This window comes from Acartia tonsa, chromosome 10, assembly GCF_053477335.1.
Source record: "Acartia tonsa isolate MP-2025a chromosome 10, ASM5347733v1, whole genome shotgun sequence".
NCBI classification, from domain to species: domain Eukaryota; kingdom Metazoa; phylum Arthropoda; class Copepoda; order Calanoida; family Acartiidae; genus Acartia; species Acartia tonsa.
The window spans coordinates 16,086,184-16,109,769 of record NC_137269.1 but is presented as its reverse complement, the minus strand read 5'-3'; the positions used below and the strand labels follow the sequence as shown (position 1 = coordinate 16,109,769).

Here is a 23,586-nt window from a genome sequence, read left to right as displayed (position 1 = left end):
TAATACCTGAATTATACCTGTATCTCATAACTAGACTATTACTATATCCCTAATCCCTGAATTATACCTGTATACCATAACTAGACTGTTACTGTATCCCTAATCCCTGAATTATACCTGTACCTCATAACTAGACTGTTACTATATCCCTAATACCTGAATTATAACTATATCTCATAACTAGACTATTACTATATCCCTAATCCCTGAATTATACCTGTATATCATAACTAGACTATTACTATATCCCTAATACCTGAATTATACCTATATCTCATAACTAGACTATTACTATATCCCTAATCCCTGAATTATACCTGTATCTCATAAAATTATCTGCAGTACTTTCTAAACCTTACTTTCTCTTATCTTTAGAATTAGTTTTCTCTTATGATTTTTACACATTTACATTATTCTTAATTTTTTTGTGTAGCAAAGCGACACTATAATTAGAAATATTCGTCTAAATAAAGCGTGACTTTCTCGGCTCTAATTCAAGATAGACGGCTTAAAGATCTAGTAAATATTCCCAACATTATGGAACATATTCTAATTCTAAAGCTTTTTACTCAATAAATTAGAGAGACAAAAAAACTTAAAATCTACACAAAAAATTGACATTAATTATTCGTAAAACTACTTAACCCTAAATGGTCGGAGGGGGGGGGGGGGGTTGACTTTTACCCACTTATAGTCGGAAATTCATTATCAATTAGGGGACATGCACAATTTTTAGCACTAATGGGAGCTGAGATAATAGGTTAGGGGGGGGGGGGCATTGAATGCCCCCCCCTGACTGCTAAAGGTGCTGCTAGGTGCCCGACTGGTGAGGGTTAAATTTAGGTTGTGTATTATTAAATTTCTAACATTTTAGGACACTGCTACTCTTATAATTTCTTATCGCCCCGAAAATATCCATTTTAAAAAACTTAATAGAACAATTGTTTCGTAACCGGTTTTAAAATTACTTCACTATATAATTTTTAAAACAAAATGTTACATAACTACAAAAGATGAAAGATCTGCAAAAATGGGAAAAAACTGTTCCTAACGTACTGTATATACATTCATGCAAAAAAAAAGGGAAAACTCCATTAAACTTTATTCAACAATTCTAAAACTCTACCTTTTAGGATATTTATCTATCTATCTATCTATCTATCTATCTATCTATCTATCTATCTATCTATCTATCTATCTATCTATCTATCTATCTATCTATCTATCTATCTATCTATCTATCTATCTATCTATCTATCTATCTATCTATCTATCTATCTATCTATCTATCTATCTATCTATCTATCTATCTATCTATCTATATATCTATCTATCTATCTATCTATCTATCTATCTATGTGTGTGTACCTGCTTGAGATATATTGAATCTGATTCATAGAAACATCAAGATCCGTCAAACCTGTCACCTGAAATTCAAACAAGAATGAACACACCTTTTTGTAGCGAGGCTACGCAACAATATGATGGCTGTACAATTCAAGTGTACCTTACTTATGTTTTGGCGGGTATTATCAATATATGAAAATCAATCACTGCTTATGAGTTTGCCGTTATTTAAAAACATGATATAGATATTTTTATCTAATTTTGAAATTCTTTGATTATAAGGACAAGGGCATATGATGATATGTATTATGTGGGTGCTTAAAGTATTTAGTAGATTTATACAAATAACAGGGAAAACAAACTTTGTAGACAATCAGAAAGACTGACAGACATTCCTATGATTCTAGAGCATTTTCCCAAACAAAAATAAAATTGAAAATGTTTGGGGAAAAAGTTGAGCTTTTAATGGAAGTGAGAATCACATTAGAGGAAACTACGAATCTTTAGTTTTTTTGTTTATCTATTAAATAATTCATAAATAAGTTTTCGTATAAGATAATTTTCTGGTATTTAAAATTATCCTAGACTTGCTTAACTTACATTGTGTATTTTTTCTGCTGAACATAAAACAGAAATTAAGAGCCAACAGTACAGGGTTGCTGAGTGAAATTGGTGCGTTTTTTTACATATTAAGTAAAAAACATGTCAGTTTTTTTAAAAACCATCAAACTCTGTTTTTTTTATTGATGTCCGAAAAGAAACTTTATTGTCAGCCGTTTATCAGTTAGCTTTATTCAAAAGAATGACCTTGTTCTTTGGTAAATTTACTTTTTAAAAGCGAAGCTTTTCTATAATTTCCGTAACGGATAGCTTTTTCCGTTAATTTAGGCATGTTAGAATTGTCCTATCGATTTCAAATTTTGCATGGTGATTCCTTTAGTAATTAGGTACGATTTAGAAAGCGTAGCAACTCTATAATCATTACCAAAATGTCCGTACGTCCATTTTAAACATGTTGATTTTTTTACTTTTTTAACAACAAATTTTTATGTGATCTAATCATCGGATTGATCTAATTTTTGGTATATTGATTCCTGGGACAACAAAGTATAATGTATTAAGCGAAGCAACTCTATAATCAAGTCCTAAAAATGTAAGTATGTCCATAAGAATTTTCCTGTATCAAGCAGTTTTTCAACAAATTTACTTACAATTTTGCTTTGACTCTTATAAATTTATATTATGATAATTAAGTTCTAACACTATACAAGTGTTAATGTCCGTTTGTCCTACCGTTTCAGTGCTTCGCTTTTATGGATGTTGTCATCCTTGTTTAGGTATAATTTACATCAAACTGTAAAATATTATTTTCTCATTTGAAACTCCCAAAGCCAATAAAGAAGTTAAGATACATATAAACAATTTTTACATAGGTAAATCGATACTTTTTCTTTTACTTTAAAAATGTACATCCCATCTTATATTAAAATTTAATGTTTTTTTTTAAATCTAACATTTAGTGGATTTATGGTAACTATTGCAATCCTTATCATGACACCTAAGTATTATGTAACTTACGGACGAATATAAAAAATGTAAACTTAATTTATGTAAATCTAAATTTATTTTTAGAATAAATAGGAAAATTCAAAACAGTGCATTAAATTTTTTTCTTGTTTAGTTTATTATAAAATAGCGGCTACTCCCCTAGAGGCCTCTAGGGGCACTTGAGGAGGGGAGAGTCGAATTCGATAACCAAACTTATTATTCTAGATTTGAAAAGAAAAGGTAAAAAAACAATTTTGAATTTAGGTTAAAAAAATTTAAAAATATTTTTTTTTTTTTTGGGGGGGGGGGGTAATTTTCTTCTATACTGGGGCAGATCCAATTTTTTTCCCCGAAAATTTTGAAATTGATACAGGGGCAGCTGCAATTTTTTTACCCCAAAAATTTCGAAAATGATACTGGGGCAGCTGTAATTTTTTTTAATTACCTCTTAGGGCAAAGCCCCTAGAGGCTAGGGGCGAAGCCGCTAATACTTATGTAAAGAACAGCTTTGTCACATCTAACCAAAAGATCAACAGAAGGAAGTTATAGAGTAGCTTTACAACAAAAAAGTATAAAACAGTTTACCTCGTCAAAGCTGGAATCATTGAGGGTGGTAAGTGAGTTGTAGGACAGATTCAGAGATTTCAGGTTGTACATGTACAGCAGCGACTCTCCAGGTATCAACTCAAATGAATTTCCAGCCAAACTATAAAAACAAGGATGACAACATCCATAAAAGCGAAGCACTGAAACGGTAGGACAAACAGACATTAACACTTGTATGGTGTCTAAACTGAATTATCAGAATATAAAAGTATAAGAGTCGAAGCAAAATTGTAAGTAAATTTGTTGAAAAACTTCTTGATACAGGATAATGTTTATTGAGTTTATGGACATACTTACATTTTTAGAATTTGATTATAGAGTTGCTTCGCTTAAAATATTGTTCTTTGTTGTCCCAGGAATCAATATACCAAAAATCAGATCAAACGGATAATTAGATCACATAAAAATTAGCTGTTAAAAAATTAGAAAAATCAACATGTTTAAAATGGACGTACGGACATTCTGGTAATGATTATAGAGTTGCTACGCTTTCTAAATCGTACCTAACTACTACAGGAATCACCATGCAAAGTTTGAAATCGATAGGACAATTCTAACATGCCTAAATTAACGAATAAAAGCTATCTATCTCGGACGGACGGACCGACCTTAATTATAGAAAAGCTTCGCTTTTAAAAATCAAATCAATCCCCAGAATGCATCATATTGCAGTGATATTCTAAGAGTAAGGTTTGATAGTTATGAGTAACAGAGCATCCATTTAGATCAATATGTCACTGAAATTATAAAGCTTTTCCTTCAAGTACAGTTAGCTATTAAAGAGACATGTACCAATTAGATATTTGCTAATAATTCGACGTTTAATTTCTTCCCAGTAAAATCCCTAAAATGGCGACACACAAAAAGAGTTGTATCATCCAATATTTTGCAAAATTATTAGGAAGTATAAAAAAATCCATAACATGAAAGTATATGGGGCAAAATTTTTATTTCTTCAGCGTTATTTTTCAAAATTAACTATTTGCTCAAAACTCTTTTTTGACCCACATAAATACTGTTATGTTGAAACCAAAATTATTAAGTGGGTGTAATGGGGGGTCAAAACCACCCTGCTTTATGAAAGTCAAAAGTGTTGAACCCTTTCTCAACCTGGAAATCTCTTTTGGAAAAAATTTTTAATTTATTGCGTTAGATATAAAAGGTAAACTTGTAGAACCGCCATCCTGCGACCAACTATATTTTTTGCTATAATTCCTTTATTGCAATGCACACCTTGGTTGGCTCATCACACTTACACTTTACTAGAAGATACAACAATATGGAAAACATCGAGAATTTTTATTACAATTGTTAAGGTATATCTTCAAATATTTTTTATAGTTCCTACAAAAGAGAAAAGTAAAGTGATAGGAGCAGTTTTTTTTCTATAATACTGATTTGCATGTCTTTATAAAGTATTGAGTTGTTTGTATTTCAATTTAGTTCTCGCTAATTTCTGAACCGATTGAGTTCTTTATTTAAAGAAACTTCACATATACCGACTATTTTTTTACCTTTAAGTCATGGTGGGGTTTTAGACTATTTTTGCACGCTCCCTTACCTTTAACCAGGCGCTAGGTCGGTATAAAATAGTAAAGTAATATGTAAATAACCCTCTGTACACCTTATTTCTTGTGTTATCCTAGTGGAAACTAAACCATTAAGGATTTATTTCCCAATTTTGGCGCAAAAATTTGGTATTTCATCTTTGACATAAGTAGGATAAAGAAAACAAGAACGAGATCAATAAAAGTTTATTTCAGTAAAAAATATCTTTAAAAGCGAAGCTTTTCTATGATTGGGGTTGATTCTATCGATTTCAAACTTTGCATGGTGACTCCTGTAGTAGTTAGGTACAATTTAAAAAGCGTAGGAATTCTATAATCATTACCAGAATGTCCGTACGTCTATTTTAAACATGTTGATTTTTTACTTTTTTTAACAACATTTTTTTTATGTGATCTAAACATCCGATTGTTCTGATTCTGATTCCTGGGACAACAAAGTACAATATTACTAGCAAAGCAACTCTACAATCAAAACCTAAAAATGTAAGTATGTCCATAAACATTATCCTGTATTAAGAAGTTTTTCAACAAATTTACTCACAATTGTGCTTTAACGATTATTCATTTATATTCTGATTATTCAGTTCTGACAATATACAAGTGTTAATGTCCGTTTGTCCTATCGTTTCAGAGCTTCGCTTTTTATGGATGTTGTCATTCGTGTTAAATATAAATTCCAAAGTGTACATATGACCGTAATAAGCAATCTTTTTAAGACCACCTTTATTCAACATTTTTTTGTTGACTTAAAATAATAAAAGTTACAGCTTAAAATTTCGGTAACCGCTGAACTGATATGGTTCTCCTTTACAAAATAGCTTCTCATAGGTCCTGGAAAGTTTATATCTATTTGAGGGTTGAATTCAACCCCCAACCACCTTAAGTTCCTCTAAAGGCCTCTAGGCGGCAAAGTCACTAGTAATAGAAACACTAAATAGTCAACATTGCCTTGACGAAATAGCATCGATTTTCATTATAACAGGTCTTGCTATCTGCTGAACAGATATGATTCTTCTTTACCGTACAGCTTTTCATTCACAATTCTTTTACTTTTTCTCTTTAAAACTAAAATATAAAATATAGGGTTGACCTCATTACCCTTCACTCATTCTCCTCACTCAAGTGCCCCTAGAGGCCTCTGGATGCGTAGCCAATGGTGGATTAATATTTTTCGTTCACGCTCAAAAGATTAAACATTATCAATAGTTTTTGCACGAATGATATATCATAGCTGCACTGCACTGCAAAAAGTTGAGAAGAACCAGATAGTTATCGAGAGGCAATGCCACTAAAATTTGTATCGGATGGCAGAGCAAGGATATGGGATATTATTTGAGCCATTACCTCTCACAAATGAATCCTACACTATATATATCAAGGACAGGTTCTTATGGTGTAAATATTCAAATTTGCGCGCAAAAAAGGCTGAAATGAGACCTTCTTTTACTACCTTTATATGATAGCCATTAGTTAATCTTTTTAAAATGGATAATTCTAGTTTCGCAAAATAGTAGAATGTACACAGATATCGAAGCAAATTACTTAAAGCAATTTTACAAACTTTAATTAATTTTTTATTTTTTTCTACATATTAAAAATATTTCTAGATAATTTAAAAGTTTTAATCTAGAATATGCATGGAAATAGCAAAATGAACCATTTCATTTGCAATAATTTGTTCATTTACTTTTTTATAAAAAAAAATAAGATAGAAATATATAAGTTGAGAAGCATAAAAAGTGGAAAGCTGTTTATAATACGATGAAAGAAATTATATTTTATTGTTCGTAAAAAATTCTTTGTAATACGATGCTATACATGAATTTTCAGTATAGAGCTAAATCTAATCTAGCGGATATTAATCGGTTTCAAAGCCATACTGGAAATAAATTTACCTTATTTGATTTAGAAAAACTTGTTTGCTGAAGAACTCAGGCTCAAGACTAGATATTTCATTCCAGCTCAGATCAATACTTCGCAACTTCTTATTTCCTAAACAAAACAAACAATTTGTAGACCAATTTTTAGTAGCAAAGCTACTCTTCGAGTTTGTTCGCATTTTTTTCTGTTGTGACTTCAAACTGAATATTTCTGTAGGGTAAATATACATACACACACATAAACACATTAGCAGAATTTTCTATTTTAATATCGTTGGATGTAAATATGTGATTGTCAGTGTATTTGCAAGTGTGTCAAGTAAGATCAAAGCAACTTCTTTATATTTTGAAAAAAAGCATCATTCTTATTTTCTTCTCCTTTATATATTAATTGTAAAACTCCAACTCTTCTATAGGCTGGGTTGATATAAAGCTATTTTCTATTCTTAGTTTAGGGATGGGTTTAGATCATTTACATTTGCACTTTTCTTCCCATCGAATCAAAAGCCTAAAAATGCTATAGATGCACAGTCGTAGGTACAAAAAACGATGTTGTTAGAAGCAAATTTTTTATTCAATTTTTAATTGTTTGGACACAATTACTCCTCTACTTTTCTACTTCATCTATGATTTTTGAGAAATTGACACCATAGTAAAGTTTCACTTCAATTTTAGAGTTCACACAATAAATTTGAAAAAAACATTCAACCAATAATTGTAATCAATAGAAGGGGTAATTTTGTGCTTAATCATTGGGGATGTACATCTATTTATCGATCATTGTATCATCCGTTTACATCCCTGACTTGTTCTTATATTTAAAATAATAATATTTAGATAAAACTAAAATTGCTAAATTTACGGCTTTCGGACGGAACCATCCTACAATTATGTAGGCATTATTTTTATTGTACACTATTTGATTTTGTTTAAAATAACTAAAGCCTTATTACATGCAGCTAAACTCCATTAAACTGAAGAGGGTGCCATGTTTACCGAAATATATTTCTAAATAATTCTATGAAGAAGGGATCACTTTTTTCACTACAGTGCAGTGAATTTACCTTAAAAAAACATAAAACATTGTAAACATTAAAATTTGTATAAACGAATAAACCCCTAAAACTTTATCGAATAGAAATTAGTTTAATGCATTTAAAGGGAGGTAGAATGCACATTATATTTTTTACCAGCCATCAAAAATCAATTTTAATTTAAAGTAATACTTCAAAGTTATGATAGATGGCGCACAATTCATTTGAAAACTGCATTAATCATAATGGTGCTACTATATAACCTTTGAAAGTATGTCCGTACAACAGTTATTACAATGAAATTGGTGTTGTAAAATGTATGATTTTTTTGTAAATTCTCATGATTACGAGGCTTGAAGCTCTTTTTAAGTAATACTGTGTTACAATTTTATTGTTACACAAAGTAACCCACCAATTCCAATTACGCGCAGAGATAATTGCCCCCATACCAAAATTTTTTCATTGTTCTGATCTTTCAGAAACGGGAAAAGGTGACTCAAAAATCAACCTTGTGACGTAATAAAAATGATTGATTATCCATATCTTTTTTTTGAGCTTCTCCTCCCATCTCTCCATTTATTTTTATGATGTCACATGGATGATATTTTAGTCACTTTGTCCCCTTAAACTTTTTCATTCTTAGTTTTCACTTCCTGCACATTATGTATTCTTCTATTAATATGTTGTTATACAAGAAAAGTTCATTACCGATAAACCAGCCAAGCAACGAGACATTTAATTTAACCAGGCTATATTCCCTATAGGCCATATTTTACATTTTTTCTGTGTGGAAAAGTAAATAATAATGAAAGTAAATAAAATAAAAAGGTAAATCTTTTTTAAGCATGGATATAGAGATAAAGAACTAGCCTCTAAAGGTCAGTTAAACTTGTTTAGTTAAATGATAAATCCTGTAACAGTAAGGTACAATTTAGAAATCATTGTGACATCTAATTCTAAATTAATTTACATACTAGTTTATTTTAGCTGAGCATTGTTGTTAAATATAAAAATCCACTATATGTAACTTGAACCGGGTTGATTTTATCATGCTATTGGAAATATCTTTCCAGAAAAGTACAATGTAGGTTTTTAACTATTTTAATGATAAAAGAAACATTAACTAATAAACCCAAAAACAATTCTATTAGTAAATTTAATAGATATATTATGTTTTTGATTCAAATATTATTATTCGCATAACCTATATATTTCCCCCTGGCCTAAATAATGTATTGCCATTTCCCTGTGATATTTGGATTATTTGTTAAGTTGCCACCAAATATAAAAAAAGAAAATTGTATGCCGTGCTTTTTTCATTTTATATTTCATTACTTTACATTTTTGGTAAAAATTACCTTTTATTTGTCATATATTTCATTATAGCGAGTAGTAAGATTTTTTTGTATATCCGTTAAGAGCTCGCTATTACCAACCACTGAACCAGTTTAGTTTTATATTCTAGGGAGCAACACCTGGGTATCGTGATGATGTTAGGCTGTTTTACTTGTGAATTTAAGTATTGTATTTGGATGGTTCTAGGCACAGCAGCTAGTCCTGTCCTATTATATAAAGTAGTAAGCTTTTCGTCTGTAACGATAGTAAAGAACCTTCACATAGGTCCCCGGATGGTTTTATTGCATTTTATTTTTTGATTTAAGTCTTATTTGCCCATTCAAAAATAACCCCTCAGAGGCTAGGGGCATCTGCTAGTTAAAAGTAAAGTGTCTTATGTCATTAACACTCTAACCAATTGAGTTCTCAATGTTAGGGAATCTTCACACAGCTTTGGATTGTTTCTATCCCTTCTTCGAACTCCTAAAGACTAGACACGAAGTAACTTAATGGATTTAGTTAAGTTCTATAAAACGGCTTATTTACTCATTGCTACAAACCAAAACAAAATGATAAAATGTCGTAAAATTTCAGGGAGGCTTTGATTTCATACTTGGTAAATTGAAATTGTTACATTAAGAAGATGTACAATTTCGTAAGTTACTTTGGCTGAACTATGGATGAATAACTATGTTACCTGCTAGCAGCTGTGGGTTGATGCTCTGTATGGAGCAGGCACTCAGCTCGATTTCTTCCAAGTGGGAAAATTTAGCCAAGCTCATTTCAATTGAGATATTGCTGAAATAAAAGTATACAACTTGGCAGCAGAGATAGATTTATAGATGGATAGATGGATGGATAGATTAATGGATAGATAAATGAATGGATGGATAAAGTTTTATTTTGTATGTAAATGAAGCATAAACATAGAAATCACTTTCAACAACGGTAGACACAGATAGAAATTATGAAAACAAGTTTTTACATATTTTGATTCAAATATCATCTTATGTAGCAAAATAAAATTACTTATATAAAATACGTATTAGGTGACTTATTTAAAACTAGCAGCCACATGAGGGGGGGGGGTAGAGGTCAACCCCCTCCCCCCCCCCCACTTTAAATTATAGTTTAAAAAGAAAATTATTTTTTTGTGTGGGGGGGGGGGGGCGGGGGTGGTCATTTTCTACGAGAGGTACATACAAAAAACTTTACTGTAAAGAGGACCCCTATCTGTTCTGTGACAGACACATTTCCTGTTACGTTTATATTGGGATAACTTCTAAACGTGGTGTTTACTTTTTTATTTACATATATTGTCTTTGTCGATTGCCTTTTCTTTTAACGATTTTCTATTAAGATTAGATTTTGTCAAAAAATAACTAAGTTATTTGTAAATTTATTTGTTGTTATGTTTATCTATATCCTTACTCGCAAAACAAGTCTCAAAACTTTTATGGAAGAAAGTTGGGATTTGAATATTTTTTGGCTTCTCTATGACTTACTTTCTTTTTAATTTTCTCTATTTTATCTCTAAAAAGATGTTTGGTGAAAATATTACATAGAAAATTTGCATATGTAACAAGTTTTTCAGATCTTATTTTTTTTAAACTGGAAGTTGAAAATCAAAGTTCTTTTTCTAAGACGTATAAGGGGGGTAAAGAAGGTGTAACCCCCCCCCCCAAAAAAAAAAAAAATATTTATTTGTCCTTTCACCCTTAATTTTTAGAATACATTAGATTCTCCCCACCCGGCCCCCTTAAAAAAAGCTTAGACGTCCGTGGTTCCTTCCATAATTTTTTAATTTAAATTATCTTCGCTAAACTACCTAGTCTTATTATTAAGTCAACCTAATAAAATAAAAAAAATATAAAAATATTTTTCGTACCATAAAATATTAAAAAGTATTAGTTTTCATGGCAATTAAAACTATTGTTATGTATCTTGAAAGTAAATACTGGAGTAAATAGATAGATAGGTTATACATTCTTTTCAAATTATATGAAACTAGCGGCTACGCCCCCAGAGGCCTCTTGGGGCACTTGAAGAGGGGGGAGTTGAATTCGATAATTTTTTTTTAGATTTAAAAAGAAAAGGTAAAAAATTAGGAGGGTCACATTTTTATTCTAAAGCTCTTGGGAGGAGACACACATCCACACAAACATTCTGTTACTGTATTATAAGGATATAGAAAATGACAAATACAGTAAAAGAAAATAAAAATTAAGGAAGGAGAAATTACTTTTTAGTTGTCTAAACTTTTTATGTACTTCATAATCTGTACTTTCATGAAAGGTGTAATCAATTTGTATAACTTTTTAAGAGTGACTTTTTAAAAACAGAACTTTAAATACTATACGTTTCTAAGAAAACTTAATTCATACTGTAATATAATTTGAAAAGTTTAGAGAAGAATACTGGATTATGAATATGTATGAAATATTCATCATTTTATTTATAAAAAAAAGATTAAAGACAAAGTTTTGGAATAAATTTGTAATTGTGAAAAGTTGAACTTATAAAGTTTAAAGTAGCATCTGTATATACGTACATGTTTATGTATAGTTTTAGTGTAGTTATGTTTATGAGAAGCACAGCTACTCTAGAATTTGTTCTGTCTGCCGTTATATAACATTATAAAATAGGTATACATTTTTTTGAAATTAAGAAAAAATTAGAAAAAAGAGGATTATACAAAAAGTAACACAAGGTTCCATTTAAAGATTTAAAAAAATATATTTATTGAACAATAGTTCCATTTGACAATTAACTTTAATTTGATAATAGTTATTTCTCGCATCGTATTATAAACAGCTTTCCGCGGATATAGAATGTACAATTATAAGATTAAAACTAGTTTTTTAGCCCCGAGGTGCCGAAGGCACGGGCGAAAAAAACTGGTTTTGATCTTATGATTGTACATTTTTATATTCGTGGAAAACTGGATATAATACGATGCTAGACATAGTTTTTTCGTATGGATGAGAACCGGTTCCTATCCACCGGATTCGAATGAATACGAGAAAAAGTTTTATTAGCTTATTATTGCTACTTATGGTCATACTTGTTTTATGTTTATTCAATTTTAAGTTTGGTCTTGTTATATTTCAAGGTTCATGAATATCTTTTTATGGAAAAGATCTTTTCTTTTATTTAGAAAATAAAACAAAGCTACTCTATAAGAGTTTGTGTCGGTCTATTTCATTGGCTTGTTTCTTGTTGGTCTTTTTAACTGTCTGTTTGTTTGAAACTTAAGTAATTTGTCGGATTTTGCACAAACGAACCTTAACTTATGCATGATATGGTGTTCTATCCATCTCAATTAGTTAGTAATATTATTCTACCCAATGATTTCCACCATATAGCTACTTCCTGGTTTTTGAATCAATTCTCACACAAAGTTTCAAATCGATTGGATAGTTCTAAACTGCATAATTAACGGCAAAGCTAAAAATATGATAAGAAAAAAACGTTGCTATTATTTACCTGAAATTATTTCCCGATAGTTTCAATGTCTTGAGTCCAGATAGTTCCTGTAATTGGTTCCATGTTTCCTTCTCACAGATATTATTGTTCCGTATGTCAAGTCTACGCAGGCTTTTAAAAGGTCGTAGGGCACCCTCCTAAAATATAAATAACCATGTATTTACTTTAATAACGGGATAACTCAGGATCTAAGTTTGTTCAGTACATGTTCTGTACTATAAATATGTATTTTTATAAGGTCTTATACAAATTAAAGAGTTTATTTCAAAAGAAAAATATATTTTACTTCTATAAATAGTATTTAAGTGTTTTTCCCCGTGTTCTTTTTTTAACTTCGTACATTTTCAGACTGCTAGGTAGATGCCACTATGTACACTTGTATATGACAGCAAAAATTTAATATTCAAAGTAAAATATATTTCAGCAAGAGTACAAAACAATATTTAGGCTTATTTTAAATTGGGCAATTGTTTTAAAAAACTTAAATTGTATATTAATTACTGAATGAAAAGTAGGACTAATTCAACCCCAGTTGAAAGATAACCCGACGAATATACGTTTTGGCAAACAGTTTAAATCTAACCTGTATAGTAAATATTCTTGAATCTTGAATATTGAGAGTGTGTACATTTTGACAACCATGGAAGGAAGCCTCGCCAAGGATAGCCAAGTCATTCCCACCAAGATTTAGAATCTAAAATAAAATTGTAAATCCTAAACCAAACTTTCAAAAAACCTTATTAGATAATTTTATTATAGTTCAGTATTATTTTTGCAGTTTGAAGATACATGAAAAAATATAAATATACATACATTTTTTTTATAAAAATGTGGAAGGTAAAGAAAATGTAATTTTTATTACTCAAAGTCTTTTTATGCACTTCACTGGGTTCTCAGTAAATGCACTTTTTTCCCACAGTTTTAAACACTGTTGAAAAATAAAGTAAACACAAAAAGAAAAATAAATTATCTATAAGAAGCGCAGCAACTACATTATAATAATATTTTAGATCAATAAATAAAAGTACATTGCCTTGAAGTATTGAATAAATTAATTGTTTATTCAATATCTACCCAAGCAACAAAAGTATTTGTGTGCTGCTACAAACTTCAGCTGAGAAATTTAATGTCATGATTTGGATACCCCGATAGTGGACAAAATAATGCCACGTCTCCCGGTCATACGCCGTCACGCGTCAGGTTAGAAGGGTGACGCAAATTTCAGATCTCAGTTTTCGCTATAATATAAAGATATTTTTTTCTCAAATCGCGAAAACTGGGCTCTGAAATTTGCGTCACCCTTACAACCTGACGCGTGACGGCGTATGACCGGGAGACGTGGCATTTATTTTGTCAACTATCGGATACCCCTGGGATACATGAGGGGCTACTTTGCACATTTCGTTCCTTTTCGTTCTTTGAATTTGAGATGGATTTTCCAAATTTTGAGATGGAAAATCCAAAACATTCCATGGGCGGGGAGGGAGTGGTTATTTTTCAAGATATCTTAGACTCCGCAAATCGGATAGCGACTAGTTGATTACTAAGAGAAAAGGGGTACCTTTATGAACTTTATGACATTCTCTAGTTATAGAGAAGCTTTGCTTTTGCTTTAAATTACATTTGAAATATTTCTTCTAAATTCTAGTTTTATTTACCAGTGTGAGCTACTCTATTACTCGCTACATTTTCTCATTCTCTTAGTTTACGTTTCCCTTTCTCTTTTTTGCTTCTCTTTTCCCCTTTCTCTAACGAATGCAAATAAGTTGAATGTTGAGGTTAAGGTTAGGCTTCAATTTATATCATATCTTTAAACTTTATACCTGGACCTACTAGGGCTCTCCAATCTCACTATCTAGCAGGGTATTCCAAACATTTGTTTACCTTTAAGTGGTGCAATGACTGAAAAGCTCCTCTAAAAATTGTTCTAAGTTTGTTATTGCTCAAGTTTATTTCTTCCAGTTGGTTTAAACCTTGCAAAGTCAGGGAACCTAAATAAAGAAAATATTTGCTAATTATCTGACTTTTTTAGTCTTTAAAGGGAATTGGGCAAGAAAAGTAAAGTTTGTCGTCAAATGGTTAAAAGGGTACTTTTGTCCTAATAAAATAAAAAAAGTGCTTTTATTTATACTTTTCTAGCGGCTATTCCCCTAGAAGCCCCTAAACACCTCTAAGGGTACTTAAGGAAAGTGGAATTGGGACAATCATCCACTGTAAATAATTTAAGTATTGAATGAACGCCCCTAAAATAGTTATAAACCTTCTCTTGGCCTGTGCAAAGCTTCACTGTAAGGAGAACAATATCAGTTAAGCGATAATGAGATACATAGATACAGAAACACAGAAACACAGACAAATATACATCCTGTAACTTTCATGTCAGGTTTAAATAGTTCAACCATAAAATTTTAGATATTAATTATTAATTTAATCGTTTTAGTTTTTGCAATTTTGCATTTTAAATGATTTATCATTATTGGACTTAACAAATTATTACTTACACTAGTATAAACCCTAAAATGTTTCGTACAAAGTATAAGTTGATATGTATATCTTTAACAGTAGGATGTGCCTATTTTATATTGAGCTAGATATGAAAATGTAGCACGTATTAATTTCTATTTTTGTACTCTTCATAACTCATTTTTTAATCAACTCTGCAAAAGCCAAATACAATAACTGTTTCTCTAAAAAGAAATATTTTAGTCGAGCACAATTCTTGACAAAATCAAAAGTTTTATAACATCTTCTTATGTTGAAAGAAGTTTTGTAATAAGAGTTGACTTTTTTATAGTTGTAGTCCATTTACACGCTTCTTGTATATTTACAAGTTATTACTAATGGGCAGATGAACACTCTTTTCTTTGCTCAAAGCTTATACTCTTTCAAAACCAGTTAAATTTGAATTCGCTTGTAAAAGAAAGAAGACATGAAATAATGTTAATCTTGCAAACTTTAGACTATGGAATGAAAGAAAGCAATTACTTTAGCATTTTGCCATTTGGCCTTCCTTTTTTTATTTAAGTAGTATTAATTGGTGGAAAAATACCTAAAAGCTTACAATTAATTTTTGACCTATTACTTTTTAAACCTGCTTACAGTTTTAGACTACTGGTACTGGGTATCTCTCACACAAAATATTTATCTAACATGTTCGACCGTCCTGCTCAAGATAAGATCTGACTAACCATTGCATTGGTCCAAATGTTTTATTAGAAAGAAAGAATAGATGTTTTGTTAATTTTTTTGAGAAAAAACTGTTTATCTGCCTGGCTCTGTGAGTTTACAAGTGTACAAGTTATTAGTTTTGTCACAGAATTCAAAGCAAAATATGTAAATATTCAAAAACTTTTTTCATTTCAATTTAGAAACTGCTTAGAATTTGTTGCTTGTTGTTTAAATATTATTCAATAACTTAAAACAAAGTTTTTTGAGCAATGATATTCAACAAGTTTTTTAAACAAAAATCTTTAGCTTTGCTCCAATTGACTTTTTTTTCAAAAATATGTTGCATAAAAGTAACTCGCATTGTTAATTGCTAATTTTACATACATTATATCCATTCTAATGTCTTTTAAATGATTTTTCTTGTAGAATAATTGTATTTTGATTTTGTGTGTATTTGTCTGGTGTTTGAGAGTCTGAGTTAAAGTGAGTGTGTCTAAAATTGAAATGATGTGGCTGCTTTTTACATTTAGCATATGTCTGTAGAAGTGTGGTATGGAAAACAACAAAATTTTTTCAGTATGTTTTATAGGTGATATTCCTATAGTATAAAATAGTAAGGTTTTTGTCTGAAGCTTAAGATCTCAGAAATCACGGGTCTAAATAGGTTGTACTTTTCAGGAAAACGTTATAGATATCTTGAACAGGTTTTGTGCTATTTTCCTACCCCCCCCCCCCCCCACCCAAAACCTTTCTCATTTTCCCATACTAGTATTCTATACAATCTTTTGACAAGTAACTATTTGTTCGAATTCAAGTCTTTTTTATCAGAAGAGCATCAATCATATTTGCTCTTTAAAGCCTTTTTAGTAGAATGTATTACGTAACAAGAAACTAACAGACCAGCTAAGATATAATCTGTCTTTCTAGTTATTAAACCTATATAGACCAAAATTTATAACTTTATTTAACAATTATTAGTTATTAGAGCTAAGATTTATAAAATATTCTTCCTATAATAGAAAGAAGTAAGCTTTTTTTGTCTAGCTAACCACTCAACCGATATGGTTCTCCTATACAGTGAGGCTTATTTTAGTTCCTGAGATGGTTTAGGCTATTTTGTTTTTAAAAATAAGTCTGGGTATGGTTTTATTATCTTTTTCTGTCCTTCCATATACAATGCTAGGGTGAAGCCGCTAGTAGAGTTTTAAAATACAGAATAGCTAATTAAATATTGTTTGTATTGTATGAATATTATATATAAAAGATTTGTCATGGAGAATATACTTCAGTAAATACACAGGAAACAGTTAAAACAATGTTGTTAAGAATTCTATTTATATTTAGTTTTTATTTTAAATGTACAACTTCGCCCTTAGCCTTCAAAGCCAAGAAAATCGCAAGACATACATTCAGTTCTTTAAAATAAAAGATTATTTAAAAGTTAATTACCTAGTTGTGCTATGCGATTAGAACTAAGATCCAAATATCGTAATTGAACACAGTGACCTGAACAAAAATTTTATTATTTTTTTGTTGATGGTTTGAATCTTTGAATTTAAAAAAAAAATACAATAAAACTCGAATAAGAAACTATAAATATGAACAAGAAAGTTAAGAAACGTTAGCTAAAGATATACAACTTGGATATTAAAGCTAGGAACAAAACTCATATGAACAGAATACAATTTACTTAAAAGAAAACAATCGATTGGGAGAAGCACATATTTAAAGATATGCTTTGCATCTAAAAAAGGATGATTACGTCTGAATGTAGAGAATTTGAAGAACAAAATAAAATTAGGGACATAGGAAATTTCAGAGCGAAACATACAAATAGAAACGAGAAAGAAAAATATTATCATTGCCTACTGACTAAAATCAAGTCCTAACTTTACAACGTATTAATATAGAAATTAAAGGTTAAAGAGCACAAAAGAACACGAACATTTTCGAATGTTTTTCTACTAAAAATAAGTTACCTAAGGCTTTATCTTCGATGAAACTAATTCTGTTGTTATAAAGCTTCAATCGAAAAAGGTTGATCAGCTCCCTAATTTTGATTTAGAGTCAAATTGATATTCTTATTCTATTAAACTTTAACTATCTGTTGTCATAAAACAAGTATCGCTGAATCAGTTATGGATAGACAAATGGCTAACTCTTATTTTGTACACGTTTGTCTTTAAATTTCAAACAAGTGTTCAAAATTCATGTAAGACATTATCCAATTTTGGAATACTTTTTATATTGATTGGAAGATTTTTACAAAAATAATATTGGTGATCTAGGTACTTATTGCCGATTCATTGATATTTTTAAAAAGTATCCCACTCAATATATATCTATAATACAAAGTAGCTTGATGTCTGTCCGTCCGTCCGTCTGTCTGTCCGTCTGTCCGTCTGAAGCTTAAGATATCGGTAACCACTGAACCGAATGGATTCTACTCTTCAGGGTATATACCTATTGGTCCTGCGGTGGTTTTAAGCTATTTTCTTGGAGGGTGAGACACCCGCAACCCCCCCAAAAACAAAAAAATCCCCCCCCCCATTTTTTTTTTTTTTACAAATTTTATGAATTTTACGAATTTTACGAAATTTACGAATTTTACGAATTTTGCGAATTTAATCGCAAAATGTTTTCCTGCTGGGTAGGTGCGAAAATTTGTGATCCGTTCTGCTGGGTAAGTAATAGAAGATGTAATTATACCTCTTGGGGCAAAGCCCCTAGAGGCTAGGGGCGAAGCCACTAGTATATATATATTATAATTATAAAAATAACAACAATGTTGAACAGGCTAACGAAAAGTTATCTTATTAACTAACTTAACTTTAATTACATCCATATTTATTTTGATAATATAATTTATGTAAGTTTGAATTCAGCAAAGCAATTGATATTTAATATATTAATTTTGACTCAAATTTTCCTGAACAGATCTTGAGTGATGCGTTCAATTCTATTATTGCCAATCTCCAATAACTCTGTTACAAAAACAATCATATTTTTAAAAGAAACTAAGCAATATCCCATTTACGCATGTGGAGCATTCATATCAAAATACCCCCCCCCCCTCATTCACAATTTTTAGTCAATTTATGTGTATTTGTGATATTTATTTCAGGTCATTTTTAGGTTTCAAACTGAGGGCACCCGGAAACGTCAAGGAGCATTATTTAAAAACTTAATAATGTTAATTGAAAATAAACTAGACTGCTATTACAGATGTTGTCTGGTGTCACATACCAATGCTAAGTTTTGCAAACTAAACCCTAGAATCTAAAGTCGGAGCTGGTAAGTAAGGAAAAGAATAAACAATATTTATTCTATGGTTAAATCTACAAAAAAAAAATAATTTTAAGTTCTCCTTTTAAAGGTGTAAAGCTATTTGTGGAAGTTTTTGGCAGGTCCAATCAAAATCAACAGGTAACAAAAAAATGTCATTCTTATAATTTCGAAAATAAATTTAAGTGCTTGTGTGTGGGGGAGGGGACGATAGAACCACATTTTTCTGTTGAAGCTAGAAATGGACTTTTAATAAAATCAAAAACTGCACTGTCCAAAACGTTCCAATGCTAGCCGTCTGTCCTGCCTTGCATTAACCTAATTTACACACAAAAAAGTCTCGAGTCTACATCTTAGTAGGGGAAACTATTTAATTTTAACTTATCAACGGCACAGCTACTATATAACTAGGGCATAAAAGACCTATATTAGAGACATTGGACTAAAATATTATATAAACACGGCTAAAAAAGCTGTGGGTACTATGTTTAAATCTTGATTGGATTGTACAACCTAAAAGTGTCCAAACTTCACTACCATTCTTTTTAATCTACAGAAGGAGTAGTTTGGTTCATCATAACAAGTAGGCACATCATTTTTCGTCAATTGTCTTATATTTAAAAAATAATACTGTCTCTTTAAGAACAAGGTTGACTTTTAATCCATTTTGCAAATATATATTATGTATGTAATAATATAATAATATAATAATTTATTTCGGAATTCAATAAGTAGATACATGATTGCATTGGTTAATAGCCCACTGGCTATGCGAAAATGGTCGACAACTGTTACGTTGTGGGCCCTTTCCGTTTTACAATAATACTATTTACAATACTTAATACATGTTTAAAAAATAAAATTATGTTGTATGATTGTATCCAACGCTATATCTAGACTTATGATTCCTTACAGGGGTGTCGTGGATATGAAATAATCATACCCAATCACTATTGTGATTATAGTCTAAAAGACCGACGAGCTGCTTTGTTAGTTCACATGTCAATGCTGTCCTTATCCTGGGCCTGGCCCGTGAGCCAGGTTCAAGCATCAAAGAGCATGACATGACCGGGAACCACTTCAACGACCCCCTGGAGATTGGGTTGGGAGGGACCATGGGAGAGGGTGATATAAATTTATATGGTATGTTAAGTTAAGTATTGGGATTACTCATAATTAATTAACGTAAATATTCATATTTCAAGGGTTAATATAATTTGTTATGATGTGGAGTGTAGTTAGTAAGAGCATTTACTTTGTTAAAACTTAGTTAAAACTAACTTAAGGGAAAAATTAAGGAAAAAATGAAGGAAAAAATGAAGGAAAAAATGGAGCATTTTGAAAGAGATTTGAGATTTAAGATTTCAGATTTAAAATTTAAAATTTAGATTTTGAGATTTGAGAAATTTGAAAATTTGAGGTTGGAGATTAAAGAATAAAGAATAAAGAATAGAGACAAGTAGCCGCAATTGAGTAATAAACAAATAAATAATAAATAAATAAGTAAATAATTTTAAATCCTAGGTCGTGTGCAGCGTGCATTCTTATTATCCTTGTTATGTGCATTAAAAGAATTTAAGAATTTAAGCTCGTTTACTTAATATATGTATGATGGCCCTGTTTATTTATTTGACCTGCCGACAATGCTTCCCGCCAAAAAATTGCCGACTGAGTGTACCGACGAAAAGATTTACCGACAAGAGTTTGCCGACAAAAGTTTACCGACAAAAAGTTTACCGACAGAAAGTTTGCCGACAAAAAGTCTCTTAATAAATGTGTTATACAGACAAACGAACAAACAGTTTTGTTCTAGGTATATTTAGATCATACGTTAGACAAACACGTGTAACATTTCATCATCTTTCATTGTGTAGGCGTGTAAGTGAATATTATATTGTAAGCATGTATGTGTGCTTGTGTATTTGATTGTGTCTGTTTGTGTTGGGGTTGAGTGATGTCAGGTTGCAGTGGTTGGGGTGGTTAATTATATATGATAATGGGGGGGTTGAGATTGATGGCCTTAGGGGAAACGTCCCTTTGCGCAAATGTCCTCACGTGACCGATTGTTTACTAAGATAAAAAAGGGGTGGTAATTAAAATTGCGCAAAGAAAAAAGATGAAATTTATTGGGGGTGGGGGATTTCTATTATTTTATTGGCTTATTATGTTGCTAAGAAATTCTACCGACAAAGTTATTGCATTTCCGTTTAATTGATCACTGACCGTTGTCAAGCTCACATATTTAAGTTAAAATCAATCTGCTCCAACTGTGTATTTTTTTGCGCACAACTTTACATCCCGATTGTCGCATAAATACCGTGATGTCTGGTAACATTCACCAGTTGTTAGCCGCTGTCGAGGCGATGGATGAAGATCCTCATCCTGTGGCTGACGTAAACGCCAACAACGTCGCCCCTGCCATCGCCGTCGACGTGAACAACCCGGTTCAGGTCGGCCCCCAGGCCATGGGGTTCTTAGCACAGCCCGCTTTGAACCCCGACTTGTGTGTGTTTAAGTTTTAATTCCTAAATGTGGTTTAAATGTTTATTAATTAAACATTTCAAATATGAATTTCTACAAAAAGCATATAACCCCAAACATCTAAAAATTATTATAAGTATTAATCAAAGCATATATCTCTGTGGTAGTTTAAGGACGAATGATAGGCCAGTATACATTTTACTATTGGTAAATTACAATGTATACTGGCCTATCATTGGTCATTTTTATTGTATGAAATTTGCAGCATTTTTCAAAGGAAAATTAAGATATGGTTGTTTATTGTTCCTAGAGTGGTTTGACCGTTGAAAGCAAACTTATCAAGTTGACTTATCTTGTTGTCTGTTAGGTGTAAAGATACCAGGGACGAGGGATATCTCATCATAACATCTTCTAAATAAATATATATACACTTTATAGATGTCCAGGATACTATAGTGAAGAAAATAAACTCGCGGTATTAGCGTATTTGTAACGCTGCTTACGAGAGATGTCTTCTTGTATCTACTTCTGTTATGTTAGTAGCGTGACATCAATAGTATGAGTAAGAGAAATTAAATGACCCATAAACATGCGTAACTCAATTAGGACTTCCAGACAATGATAGTTCAATCAAAGGGTTCGTTGTCTGTTGGGTAACCCAATTCCAATCGTGCGAATGAAAGGTTATATAACACAATTAAAGGACGCGGAATATGTTTTAAGGTGTGCTGAGAGGGCTAGTACCAAAAGCGACACCTTGACGCCGAGAGGAAACTGTAGAAGTAAAATATTGAAGAATAGTGTGAAGTTATAAAAGGGCTCCAAATAACTAAAATTTTTAGCATTTTAGATGACACATTTGAAGAAAATTTGTTTTACATTGATTTTAAAAAAATGTGATTTTTAAGTTTAAAAACTTACCTAGATTGACTAGTTTATTGCCTGTGAGGCTGAGGTACTGCAGTGAGGAAAGGGAACTAAAATTAAATAATTGTATCCAGATTTTCAGAAAAAAAAATATACAGAGTAAGGTTAAGATAAAGTCAGATTAAAATTATACCCTCCACTTTTCATTTTAGTTTTAAAAAGAATAACCATTAGCAAGATATGAGTGCTTTTTCCCCGTTTACTAATTTTAAAATTTGTCTTATTTAGTTCTCTCTTTTTTCTTTATTTTGCATTATACAAGAATAATTAATAATATTCTCAATCTACATATTTCTTTACAAATTATTTATGTATAAATATAGATAATAATAATACATAATAAAAATACTACATTTATGTTGATACAAAGAAACCAATTTTTATAAAAAGTTTAGGAATTTTTTTTAGTTGTGGCTAATTACTTTGCAATCTTTTACAAATGGTGCAGCTTCGTCACATTTATTATAATAGACAAAACGTACATTTTTACTGTATTCTTATCAGTCGTTTAGAAGAATTTATAGGAAAAACATAAATACAATAAGATTATTTTAGGTTCCAGGAAAAACGCAGGAGTGACAAACGTCGGAGTGGACATTGACAAACCTATAAGATGGTTTAAAATAGGTTAGATTAGATTAGATTAAGGGTCCACTCTGACGTTTGTCACTCCTGCGTTTGTCCTAGGACTCTATCTTAATGTTGTTGAGAAAATTTTATTTTTATAAATGCCATTTTTTATATTGAATGAACACTCTGTATTAAATTATATTACCTGAATGAATGAGCACTAATATTATATATTCTATTATCATCAATGGATAAATGCTGCAAAGAATGCAGACCTGACAAGCAAAGTATTTATAATAGTAGAATAATTATTAATGCTTTTGTCGGTTAAATCTCCAATATTATTTTTGA

General features: G+C 30.9%; 1 protein-coding gene across 1 annotated transcript in view; it reads right to left on the bottom strand.

The window, feature by feature from the left end:
* Nucleotides 1–23,511, bottom strand: part of LOC145329541 (uncharacterized) — a 106,520-nt gene extending 83,009 nt beyond the window's left edge. Inside the window, exons 1-13 of the mRNA XM_080173811.1 lie at nucleotides 23,441–23,511; nucleotides 22,660–22,715; nucleotides 22,047–22,149; nucleotides 18,904–18,958; nucleotides 17,952–18,024; nucleotides 17,422–17,478; nucleotides 14,689–14,795; nucleotides 13,388–13,498; nucleotides 12,805–12,941; nucleotides 10,016–10,116; nucleotides 6,965–7,061; nucleotides 3,481–3,601; nucleotides 1,369–1,427 (exon numbers count right to left, since the gene is read on the bottom strand). Coding sequence (XP_080029937.1) covers nucleotides 1,369–1,427; nucleotides 3,481–3,601; nucleotides 6,965–7,061; nucleotides 10,016–10,116; nucleotides 12,805–12,941; nucleotides 13,388–13,498; nucleotides 14,689–14,795; nucleotides 17,422–17,478; nucleotides 17,952–18,024; nucleotides 18,904–18,958; nucleotides 22,047–22,141 — 1,013 coding nt within the window. The 5' untranslated portion in view covers nucleotides 22,142–22,149; nucleotides 22,660–22,715; nucleotides 23,441–23,511. The remainder of the gene's footprint in view (nucleotides 1–1,368; nucleotides 1,428–3,480; nucleotides 3,602–6,964; nucleotides 7,062–10,015; nucleotides 10,117–12,804; nucleotides 12,942–13,387; nucleotides 13,499–14,688; nucleotides 14,796–17,421; nucleotides 17,479–17,951; nucleotides 18,025–18,903; nucleotides 18,959–22,046; nucleotides 22,150–22,659; nucleotides 22,716–23,440) is intronic.
* Between the last annotated feature and the right edge of the window lie 75 nt (nucleotides 23,512–23,586).